This window comes from Sceloporus occidentalis, unplaced genomic scaffold (assembly GCF_023333645.1).
Source record: "Sceloporus occidentalis isolate IW3139 unplaced genomic scaffold, rSceOcc1.0.p SCAF_14, whole genome shotgun sequence".
NCBI classification, from domain to species: domain Eukaryota; kingdom Metazoa; phylum Chordata; class Lepidosauria; order Squamata; family Phrynosomatidae; genus Sceloporus; species Sceloporus occidentalis.
Window position 1 is genome coordinate 19,547,842 of NW_028316994.1, and position 12,451 is coordinate 19,560,292.

General features: G+C 45.2%; 1 protein-coding gene across 7 annotated transcripts in view; it reads right to left on the reverse strand.

The window, feature by feature from the left end:
- The window catches only part of LOC149304405 (calmodulin-binding transcription activator 2-like), a 49,362-nt gene that overhangs the window by 25,909 nt on the left and 11,002 nt on the right, over window positions 1-12,451 (reverse strand). For 6 of the 7 annotated variants that reach the window (XM_089480922.1, XM_089480921.1, XM_089480919.1 and 3 more), the window contains exons 4-8: window positions 11,696-11,763; window positions 9,176-9,311; window positions 6,730-6,801; window positions 6,135-6,288; window positions 3,927-4,067 (exon numbers count right to left, since the gene is read on the reverse strand). In XM_089480922.1, the coding sequence (XP_089337048.1) occupies window positions 3,927-4,067; window positions 6,135-6,288; window positions 6,730-6,801; window positions 9,176-9,311; window positions 11,696-11,763 (571 nt within the window). Of the gene's footprint in view, window positions 1-1,262; window positions 1,357-3,926; window positions 4,068-6,134; window positions 6,289-6,729; window positions 6,802-9,175; window positions 9,312-11,695; window positions 11,764-12,451 lie in introns of those variants that run through there. The other variant, XM_089480924.1, reaches the window with a different exon arrangement.

Genomic DNA, 12,451 nt, shown 5'->3' on the forward strand with positions numbered 1-12,451 from the left:
AATGTGTTAAAAATGAACATTTAATGCAAGCGAGAAACAACGGCAAAACAGCATATAATAATAAAAACTGAGAGGGAAAAAGAGCAGCAAAACAGGACATTGTAAAGAACTAAAGGCACTAGAGGCCATTCCTAAAATGCATCAGAGAATCACAGTGTCTCTGGCTGTGAGGAATTAAAGGGGTAAAGTGGTAATTCAGACCTTGACCACTGGAGGGCACCCAACACTCCTTGCATCCTATACCCACAACCCCAAAATGGGTTTCCAACTGGAAGCCACTGGCTCTCTCACTTGTGGATGTGTCTGCATGCATCTCTCTCGCAGTACAAACCAACATCATTTCAAGTCAAGGACAAGAAGGCTTAGGAAAATCAAACAATGTGCCTTCAGGACACCTGCAATCTCGGGATGTGCTTTTGACAAAATCATTTTGTAATGATGGACTGAAATGAAAACATTTATATAGTATCTATGGACTGCAAAGGCTTCTTGCCTGTGAAAATTCAAGACAAAATATTGACCCATTTACCATATTTTATTCCAATTAACACTAAGGCGAGGACTTTTTAAGTTGACTAAAAATATATTTAAAGGTACCCTCATCCCCCAAATGTAAATGGTTTTTAATGTAGGTATTTATAAGAACTGTTGACAGCAGGCACCAGGGGGGCAAAAATGAAAACATTGCCACCAGTAAGAATTCTGCCCCAATAAATTAATTTTCCTTTCGGTCCCCAAATTTCTAACATGGCAAAGGGCAAAACCCCTTCGTACCCAAAACTCTTTTGCACGCCATTTCCACATTTGCCTACTGCCCCTCTTCTTTGGATGCCCAAACTCTATTTTTAATGCTCAGCTGGGATACAGAGGCACCTTCTAAGACAGTGGTTCCCAAACTGTGCCCTTTAAGAAATTTTGGACTTCAGCTCCCAGAAGCCTCAGCCATGTTGCTCAATAATAGTCTGGGATTCTGGGAGCTGAAGTCCAAAATCACTTAAAGAGCACAGTTTGGGACCACTGTTCTAGGATGTGAAATGCATGTGAGACAGGATGGCTGCTGTGACACATACATGCATGCTCTAAAAATAAAGACTAGCTCTTCTATTCTGCAAAACAATTGATTCAGTCGTGTGAAAAACCTATGTCAGTTTAATAAACTAATCTGCCATCTGAAACCAATGAGTCCCATGAGATTTCCTATACCAGCTGACAGTCCTGCTTAACAAAAGGGAAGGAGATGTCACAGTGAAGGAATGGCATACTCAGTTGGCAGGATCCAACCCAAGTCCTCTTCATCCCTAAGAAGATTTAATCTGGAACTAATCCATGATGTCTGACGTTTCAGCACTAGATGATCTGCAAAACAGCCCCAAAATATAGGATATAAAGTTCTTCTTCTTCTTTTTTTAAAGTACATGTTCCCAAGAGTTACTGTAGTAAAGTGGACTCTTGGTATCTGCTAGCGTTTGGGCTACAGGACCCCCCATGGATGCCAAAATCTGTGCATGCTCAAGTCATATTATTTACTATGGGGTAGTAAAATGATGTCCCTTATATAAAGTGACATTTTCAAGGTTTGCTTTTTGGGGTTTTGGGGGGTGGGAGGAGTATTTTCAAGCCATGGATGGTGGAAGCCATGGATACGGAGGGCTGACTATATTGATGGTAACTTATGTCCTAGTCCAAAATTCAAACCACTGCACCACACTGTCTCTCAACATTTATTCAAAGGGGTTTGCCATTGCTTTCCCCCGAGGCGCAGAGAGTGTGACTTGCCCAAGGTTCCCCAGGGGCTTTCCATGCCTGAGGTCCAAAACACACTGCAGAAATAATCTAGTTTGAGACTGCTTTAACTGCCCTGGCTCAATGCTAGGGAATTCTGGGAACTGCAGTTTTATGAGACATTTGGCCTTCTCTATCAGAGCGCTCTGGTGCCACAATAAACTACAATTCCCAGGATTCCCTAGCACTGAGCAAGGGCACTTAAATCTCAAACTGGAATATTTCTGCAGTGTGTTTTGGACCTGAGAAGGGATTCAAACCCTGGTCTGGAGTCCCAGTCCAACCCTTCAACCACTACACCATGTTGCCTCTCCCTTGATTTTCTTGGCCAGATTTCTTCAAATGAGCATTCTCATTGCCTTCCAAGCACAGAGCTTATTATGGAAGGGTTCCTACTCTGTCAGGCTTTCAAGAATTGACTGTGATGTGCTTTTACTGGTACAGTGCACCTGTGCCATACGTGGGCACACCATACTTCAAGCTTATGCTGAAGCTGCGTGGCAATTGGGTAAATGGCGCATGTGCATCACGCCACACCGCAAGCACATGCCCCATTGTTTCCAACGGGGTGTGAGTATACGCGGAATTCCCTTTACATGGGGGAATCCAGAATGGATCCCCTGCGTAAGGGAAGGGCCCGTTGTATACTGGTTTATTTGTTATATTCTGGCTTTTAATGACGTCTAAATGCTTTTGACTCTACAGATTAATTGTTTTTGACATATACTGTACACATATATTTTCCTGACATCTTTTGTATGTTTTAATATATATTAGCTTTAATAATTTAATTTGCAACCCAGTACTTGGAAAACAGTAGGAATAACAACCATTGTCATCATCACATCACTGCTCTCTGCAGTTCTTAAGTACTTAATTTGAAAACAATGAATCTTGGAGGTGGGGGTGGGAATGCCTTTTACTTTAAACACTTAGGTCCCATACAGACAGGCCAAAATAAAGCTGCTTCGGGTCACTTTGGAGGTATGCTGTTTAAATGACACATGCATTTTAAGAGGCTAGAAGCTGCGCCAAAGCTGAGCTCCAGTCCTTAGGGCTGGGGCATGGCTTTGGCACATCTTCTGGCCTCTTAGAACGCATGAATAATTTAAACAGCATACCTCCAAAACGACCCAAAGCAGCTTTATTTTGGCCTGTGTGTACGGGCTCTTAGTCAACTAAAAAGCTCATTGCCGCAGGGTAAAGTGGAATAAAATACTACTACTGAGTAGGAGGAAGAAAAAGGTGTGTGAAGGAGAAAGAGGGAGGAGGAAACCTTTACTCTGTGATCATCTGGTGGCCTGGATTCACTCTCACTTTTATCAAATTTCCTATTTTAAAATGGTTTACGCAGTCAAGACATGGCTGCCAAAGAGCCAGGAGGGAGAGAGATGTCTGGCCTGCATCTCCCCCTCCCCAAACCCCACATGTATGTCCTCCTGTCAATGCAAGTTTTGCATTGTGGGGGTCCTGTAGGTCCTGGGAACAGCAATTCCCAGCAGCCCTCCTGGGCCAGACTAGCATTGTCAGGAATGCTGGCTCTTCCAGTCCAACCAACTATGGAGGGCCCAGCACATGGCTTATGGCGTGCTTATTACTTAAAATGTCATTGGGGTGGGAGTGGTATGGCCTTTTGGATGCTGCCGCATTGCAACTCCCATCAGCCTCACAGACCGCATACCCACAGTGAGGCATGCAAGGCAAAGCCCAGTAAAAATTCCCCCTCTGACCTAAATCCAGTTGCCTGTCCCAACCAGAGCAGAGCCTGGGTATCAACAGAATTGGCAAGAAGTCTTGACCTGTCTAGGCTGGGTTGACAGGTTTCCTACAAAGTGGGACCAGCAGCTGGGTTCAGGAAAGAGCCAAACAGAAGCTGTTGGGTCCTGTATCATGTCAGTGGGACTGCTTTCAAGGAGGTCTCCAAGGTATTGAAGCCATCTGAGGGAGAAGGTTCTGCCCCTTCGAGAGCTCTTGGAAGTCCAAAGCAAATGCATACTGGACTCCTTGCCCAACTGACGTGGAAGCCTCTAGTTGAAGAGTTAAGACAGCTAGACTGCATGATAGCATGGGTGTTCAGGAGGACCCTCCACCAGGACTCCCACAGCAAAGGAGAAACATGACTGGTCCCGAGTGTGAGGACTAACCGAGGCTACTGCTGCAGAGGCAGGCGTGAGTCCGGGGCAGGGGCTTGGCATGGTGGCTCTCCAAGATTTGCTGGACCAGCTGCTCGATGGAGAACTCGGCTGTCCCATTCCCGTTGCTGCAGGTCCACTTGATCCCGTGAACTGTGGGACAGAGAGGAGGAAAAGCGGTCATGGCCACACGAAGTCTGTGCTTAGAGGCCACACTGAGACCGGAGGAGCCATCACACCTCCATTGTCCACCAAAGCACATGGCTTGGGAAAGGGCAACTGCCACAAAATTCTTAGTGCTTCTGCAAAACAACAGCAAGAGTAGCCAACCATGCTCTGAGAGAAGGCTTTCCCAGCTTAACCCAACTTTGGACTGGTTTACACAACTTGTGTCCAACTGGTTTATGTGGCTCAGGAGGAGCAGTCCCACAGCAAGGCATTCTGCAGAATGTGGCTTATTTCTACCTCAGAAGACTGACTTCAGAACAGGCCACATTACTTTTTTGGACCATGCAGGCTGAGGCATTCTGGACAATGTAGTCCCCCAAAAAGCAACATTTCCAAGCTCTGTCAACAACTGGGTCAAACCGGTATTGGCCCAGTTCAGCACTTTGTGTGGAGCAGCTGCTGGGTAGAGCTGCCTTGGAAAACCCACAAAGCGCAAGATGGCCGCCTAGAGATTTCCATCACTAGCAAAATGGTCACTCTGTGGTTTTTGTCACTAGCAGGATGCCTTCCGTGAGGTTTGTGTCACTGGCAAGATGGCTGTCCTGCAGTTTCTGTCACTAGCAAAATGACCAGTGTGAGATTTCTGTCATTGGCAATGGCGGGTCCCAAAAGAGACGTCTCTGCTCCTTATTCTGGGTCCATCTGGCCTCCATGAATTTGAGAGATCCCCATTAACTTGTCTAACTCCTCTAAAAAACCATTTATGCTCACAGTCCTCTGAACTTTCTGTGGCAATGAGTTCCCAATGCATGCTAAGTACACACCTTGGAAAGTTACTTTTTAGTTGTAATTTACTTCCTCCTTTCCTAGTAAAAGCATTTGGGAAATAATCTGTAGCCATTTGCTTCTTACCAAATGATTATTTGTTTCAATTCCTCTTTGATCCTGTTACTTTAAAAAAGGACAAAACAACCTTGGAAGACATTAAACTTGAAAAACTGTGTTGCAAATGTTTAAAGGACCATTTAAAAGTAGTCTTTAAAAAACCCATCCCAGGTCTCACATCAGGGAAAAGGCAGAATGAAAATAAAATATCAATGTCTATTTAAATGTAAATATATAAATAGTGATAAATAAGTAAATATGCACATCAGTAAAGCTACTTGTTCTCATGCCTTGCACTGCTTTGGAAAGCTAACATCATTGTGCCCTCACCAAAGAGCTTGCACGCATGTACCATTTCCATCTTCTAACTGCTGAATTTGTTCATGTGATTTCAGTCTTATCATTCATTTCTTAACTGGGACCTTTTGATACAGGGCAGGACATCACCACCACCACTATTATTATTATTATTCAAATGGTTCTAAATCAATTTAATCTCATGGCAGAATGGGGTTGGACTGGATGGCCCTTGCAGTCTCTTCCAACTCCTTATTCTATGATTCTATGATTCATTTTATTCATGCACACTGCCCTGAAACACTGTCTTGAAACACAGGGGCAGCATGTCAATATTTTAAGTCAGCAAGCAAATATAAAAAACAGCACTGGAGACCAGTCTCTTCTGGCAGGTTTATCCAGATGATTTTAAAATTGTGAATTTAGATGCTGAATTGTCCTTTTAAACTTTTGCATGTTTTAATTAATGTGTTTTAACTGATGTTGTACATTGTTGATTTGTTCTTCTTCCCCGCCTCAATCTGTGGGGAGAGGCAGGTAAGAAATAATAATAATAATAATAATAATAATAATATATTTTTCCAATAGCACCGTCATAATCCTCATCCTCCAGCCTCCCTTCCTCTGCGGAGCCCCCCATATTCTTTCCCTGTACCCCCCATAGAGCTCCATCCCAAATCCAAGGGGCTCCCCGGCTGTTACTCACTCACTTGCTTTTCAAGTACGGTATGTACGCAAATAAATGGCCCATTTCCCCCCCAGTGGCGTGGCATGTCCCCCCTTCCGTTCTTCTCCTGGAGCCCCTGCCACAATCCGAGGGGGTCTCCCACCCACATGCCTATCTGCCCATCCCTCGCCCACCAGCCTTACACATAGGCTTCAGCTGCCCCACCAGCTCCTCCTTGGACCACTTCAGCCACTCCTTGCGGTCACTGTTGATGGAGCACAAGACGGGCCCACAGATCTTCCCGCAGTCCTCGATGGCCGGCACGTTCAGGTAGTGGACCAGCACAATGTCTGGGTTCTGGAAGGAAGAGAGGAGGCTTGGGGTGAGACTGGGCTGAAGCCAGAAAAAGGGCACCCACCCCACCTTGGCTGGGGTCAGGCCTGGGTCTCTTATAGCAAGTAAATTTCTATGTCACATGTCAGTTCACTTAAACACTCCCTAGGTAGTTTACAATGTGTGAGCCAATTGCCCCCAACAAGCTGGGGACTCACTTTAGAAACCCATGGAAGGATGCAAGGCTGAGTTGACCCTGGAGCCCTGGCTGGGATCGAACTCACAACCTTGTGACCATGAATGGCTGCAGCACAGACATTTAACTGCTGGGTCAGCATCCCCCCATCCCCACTGTGCCAGAAAAAGACCACAGGGACCACAGGTGAGGGGGAATTCGGGGCCACAAAAAGAGTTGCCAGGGGCCCATGGATTTCCTTTGCATCCCCTGACACTCATCCCACTTACCTGGAGCAGCCAGTAGCAGCGCCGGTGGAATGTTGGGACGATGGACGAATGGACATAGCAGCCATAGAGACACTGCAGGGAAGGGGAAGACATTGGGGGGCAGAAAGGGCCGGAAGAGAAGGCAGGCAGAAATCAGGGGGGGGGGGGCTTGACTGGGCTAAAGGCTTGCACTTCTTCCCCACCACAGAAAAACAGGATGCCAGACCTCCTCTCAAAACTTATTCTTACTACTACTATTAAGAATACCAAATTTTATACACATCCTGCCTTGTTCTACAGCAGGGGTAGGCAACCTGCGGCCTGCGGACCGGATGCGGCCCAGCAAGGCCTTGGGACCAGCCCCAGCCTGGTCCTGCCGCCGATTGCCGCCGGGGCTTTTGGTGTCTCGCGTGAGGGGCATGGTGGGGCAATTGTCTATAGAAGCCTCAGAAACATGCATTTATCTTAACATTTTTTTAAATTTTATTTTTTGGATTAAAATTATACAACCTCATTGTCATTCCAACAACTCTGTTGCATATCTATTACATCTTATTATCTGTGTTCCACGCAATTACACTCTTAGATTACAAAAACAGTCTCGTCCTTACATAGATATACAGTATTTACATAATTCACAGAAATACTTTATCTTATTAATTTCACGTTGTTACTCTTCAATAGTTCCCCCTCATGAAGTGTTATACTCGTCATGTTACTTAATCATTTAAATGCCAATATTTTTTCAAGAAGTCTTCTATAAATTTCCAGTTTTCCACTTCTTCATTCCTATTTTTTATTATTGATGTCAAAATGTCCATATTTTTTAATTCCAAAACTTTATGTAGCCATTCCTCTATACTTGGTAACACCTTACTCTTCCAACTTTTTGCAATTAGTATTCTAGCAGCAGATATAAGGTATAACATGATTTTCCAATATTTTTTCTCATTGTTTTCTCCTAAGAATGAGGTCATATTCAATAAATACACTTCTGGTCTCATAGAGAATTGTATTTTTAACATTATTTGTATAATATGGTGAACCTTTTCCCAAAATTTTTTAATTTTCCAACAACTCCACCACATATGGTAGTATGATCCTTTCTCATTTTGGCACTTCCAGCATTTATTCGTACCTAAGTTATACATTTTAGCAATTTTTACTGGAGTGAGGTACCATCTATTAGAGACCTTCAAGTAGTTTTCCTTTAGATCTTGTGCTACCGTAAATTTGGCTGTTTTTCTCCATGTTCTCTCCCAATTGTCCATAGATATCGTATGTCCTATCTCCTGCGCCCATTTTATCATACTATCAGTCACATTTTCCCTTTCCAATTCATAACTCATAAGTTCTTTGTATATTTTGGCAATCTTGCCTTTTTCCTTCCCCCAGAGAATTTTATCCAAATTGTTTTCTGTTGTTTCTGTTATCTTAACATTTTTTTAAAATTCAGCAAATTTTTTCGCGTGTCCTCCATTTTTTATATAAAAAGTGCCCTCCATTTGAAAATTTTGTCCTACATTTGTCCCGGTTTATTTATTTATTTAATTTTTAAAAAAAAAAAAACTATTTAATTATTTATTTTTTGGCTTCGGCCCCCCAGTTGTCTGAGGGACAGCAACCCGGCCCCCGGCTCAAAACGGTTGCCTACCCCTGTTCTACAGGATTGGACCTCAAGGCAGTTTATATATTCAAAAGAGTACAATATATTTAAGAAATTATCAACAAACAACTTTAAACTAAAATTAAAGTGTTAATAACATACTTGCTTCCTGACATTTTAAGTGTATGTTTCAAGTTCCTTCAAACATGCACTTAAAATGGCAGAAAGCAGGTTAAAAACTGTGTATTTAGAACAGTACCCCCCCCCCCCCCCGCTGCATGACAGGTGGAATTTGGAGGGCAGCAGTTCCTGAAAGGAACTTTTCCAAGCCTTCCACGCTCACCCACATTGCTGGGGAGCCCTTGGGGTCCCTTTCTCTTGAGTAGCCGCACTGCCTCCCAATTGCTGTCGGTCTCTTTGCTCTGTCCTTCTGGGCCCAATCCCACCCAGAGGGGCAGAATAAGTGACCGAAGGCCGCCATTCCTCCTCTGGGCCGGGGCAGGTGAGGAACAGGGGAAAGGCCCAGCATCCACTCTGAGCTTTTGTCTCAGCTCTAAAGGAACTACTACTCAAGGCGCTAGAAGTCCCTCACCCTCAAACGGCTTCAGCAAATTGGAGGTTCTTTGACGTTCAGAGTGAAACCCGGAACAGATTCCTCCCAACCCCTCACTGATATGAGGACCACCAAGTCTTGGAGGGGACCAGGCAGCAAAGGAGGAAGGGAGGAAGAAAGGGGGGTGCTGGTCCAGCAGCCTTGGCCGTGAGCCCCCCAAGTGCCCACTACAATGGGGCACAGCCTGCAGACTGCCCAACAAAGCCAGCCTGGTCCTGGCCTCAAGGGTCTGCCTGCCCTGGCCCTACCTCCACGCCCTTCACTTTCAGCTTCATGTGGTCCTCGCGGGTTGTCTTGCCGTCCTTCCGCTTCTTCCAGCAATAACCGTCCTTCCGATATTTCACCTTCTTGCGGTTGTACAGGATGATGGAGCCATTCTGGGGTCTGCCAGGATGCCATGTGTAGGAGACCAGGAGGAGAAAGAGAAGAAGGAGAAGAGAGGGAAAGAGAAGACGGAGGAGGAGGAGGAGGAGGAGGAGGGGGAGCAAGAGGAAGAAGGGGAGAAAGAAGAGAAAAATAAGAAGAAAAGGAAGTAGGAGAAAGATAAGAAGAAAAGGAAGAAGGAAGAGGAAAAAAGGGAGAGGAAGAGGAGAAGAAATGGAAGGAGAAGGAGAAGACATGAAAGAAGAAGAATGTGGATGAAGAAGGAAGAGGAAAAAGGGGAAGAGAAAGAAGGAAGGAAGTGGAGGAGATAGAGAAGACGACAAGGAGGAGAAAGAAAGGAGAAGGAGAACAGGAGGAGGAAGGGAGAAGGAAGAGGAAGAAGAGAAAACGGAAGGAAGGGGAGAAGAAGAAGAGGCAATGAGTGCCTTTGATACTGGGAATTTGCATTGTGGGATGCTCTGCACAAACATGACACCAGCCCCAGGAAGGTCCCTTGGCTCAGCCTTGGGGAAGGGGAGAGATGGCGGTGCATGCGCACCTGCAATCCCTTTGCATCTTGTGACGGCTGGGCAACCAGCATAGGCCTAGGGGCCACTTTCAGGCTTTTAATGCTGCCTTACGTTTTATGGTGCCTTGTCCTCCTTCAGTGAGGACATCTGGTCACCTTGGCACTAGGAAGGTTTCTTTTTAAAAGAACCAAGCATTTGTTGTTTTCAGGAATAAAAAGTAATCACTTGCTATTCATTACAAATGTTTCAAAGACATTGCTTTCTCTGCCATTTCTCAAGTGGGAATTAAAGTGGATACTCTTTTAGTCCCGAAAAGCAAAGTGTGGCCAGATGAAAAGCATCCCAGGCCCTGAGATTTAGGGGTCAAACCCAGAGACCCTGAGGCAGCCTCCGCTGAGATGAGGGGGGCAGAGGTACAGAAATGGCACCAAGCACAGCACCTTTAGCATCAGCCAACATCGCTCAGAGCATGCCAGTCCATTTTAGAAGGTCTAACAAATGAGAAAAGATTTCTCTGGTGGAAATTAAGTTTTCCAAGATCTACAAAGAACAGAAGGGAGAGAAAAGGTATATTTTTTGGCTCCTTTGTCAGCTCTGCTTTTAACATGAGAGTTGTACTCCAGCCAAATGATGTTTTCCTAGTGCTCCTTTGAAGCAAAAACAGTATTATTAGATGCTTTGAAACTGCCTGAAGCAGTGAGGGACCCAATACTCACCATTCTGCTGTGTAAAGTAGAGTGTGTGTGTGTGTGTGTGTGTGTGTGTGTGTGTGTATGATTTTCAAGGCAACCCTCTTGCTCTGAGGAGCAGCGAAAAGGTGGTCCAGACCCTGAGATCTGGGTTCCCTACATCTAATAAAGGCTGCAAGCTGCTTGCTTGTGATACAAAATGATAAAATAAATAATAAAACTTTTATTTGTTTCCCACTTTTCTGTGATGAGACAATCAAAGCGGCTCACAATACATTAAAATCCACATCTACAACACTGTGTCCCAAATTCCCCCCCTTAAAACAGGATTGAACATGTTACAATTAAAATATCTATTAAAACAGATAGAGTGGTGGGCTGATATATGATGTGAGTGAGGGGCAGTCATTCTGTGGCCGGGCACAAAACACACACTCCTCGCCCCAACACTCCCAAGAGGCCATTTGCCCCAGACAATTAAACCACAGGTTTGTAGATCTATGGGGGACAGAGGCCAAATTGTGCCCCTGCCCCCCAGGAGTTGCACCAGAGCCAAAAAACAAACAAACAAACAAACAAACAAACAAACAGCTGAAGCAAAACCACTTTCCATTTTGCAAAACCACTTCCAATTCTCTGTCCGCTTTATGATCTGCTGGTTTTCAGCCTGGAGTTTGGGCTTTGTTTTCTTGCAGGACGCTGCCATGAGGCCCAGCCACTACACTTTGAGGAGGGGTTTGTGGTGGTTCAGGCCATGACCAGTCATTTTTTGGCCTGGATTTTGTTTAACTGTGGGAGAGCTCCCTGTGGGGCTTCAGAGGCCCACAAGAAAGAGCCTGGGCTGCATTTTCCCCACCCCTGAATTGAACAGTAAGACGGTCCCTTTCCCCCATTTGGCAACTTTAAAGATGTTTCTTAAATGGAAATCAATGAAAAAAGAGGTTGGTGGCTGCACAAGAGTCACAGAACTGCTCTGAATGAAAGAAATACATACAAAGGCCTTCTGGGTCTAGGAGAACAAGTGAGCTACCAGATATAGTTTGTGCCCATGCTGAAATGGGAAATGCTTTTGCCAGTATTTCCCCCCGCTGGCTATGGGGCTGGGTTATCCCTGGATTCCCTGCCCCATACACAGCCCACAAAAATGTCCATGACATCAGATCGGGAAAGATTCTGGCTCCCGTACCTGGTCTTCGGGGAACAAGAAAGCCACTCTTCATGTTTCTCAAAGGTGATCAAGTAGGAGGCGATCTCCTGTGGTGCAAAGAAAGAAAGAGAGAGGAAACCCAACTCGGTCAGAAGCACATACCTCCTATCCAGCATTCCCAAAGGTTGGCAGCTTCTTGCAGTACAACTCCCAGAACCCCCCAAACCAAGCATGGCCATGGATGCCGGTAGGCCCCAAACACAGGTCCATCCCAGGCAACCCAATGCAGAGGGCTATGGTGCTGGCTATCTGGCTTGTAAAAAAGACAGCTGCCCTCAAAGGGTCAGCCCAGCAGCGGACAAAACAGGGCAGGGGCAGCCAACTGGGAGAGAGGTGGCTTCCCAGTCCAAAACCAGTGGAAGCAACACCCACCTTCCCACCCAAACTCCACAAAGCAAATGGTCTTGTGTTGGAGTGCCATGGCACCCCAAATGCCACAGTGTGTTGTGTTTGCTTCTCCACCTTGTCTTTCAAACAAATTCTTAAACCAATTTAATTTTGAAGATGGTTTAGTTACTCTCTCAAATAATGTATATATTTTAGTGATTCTGGGGGGTATGTTTTAAATCTAGTTTTAATATTCTATAAGATGTCTAGAATCACAGTGAGGAAAGGATGGGATATACAGTGGACCCTGGTTGTCCGCTGGGGCTTGGTTCCAGGCCCTCCTGTGGATCCTAAAATCTGTGGATACTCAAGTCCCACTATATACAGTGGCATAATAAGACAGGGCTC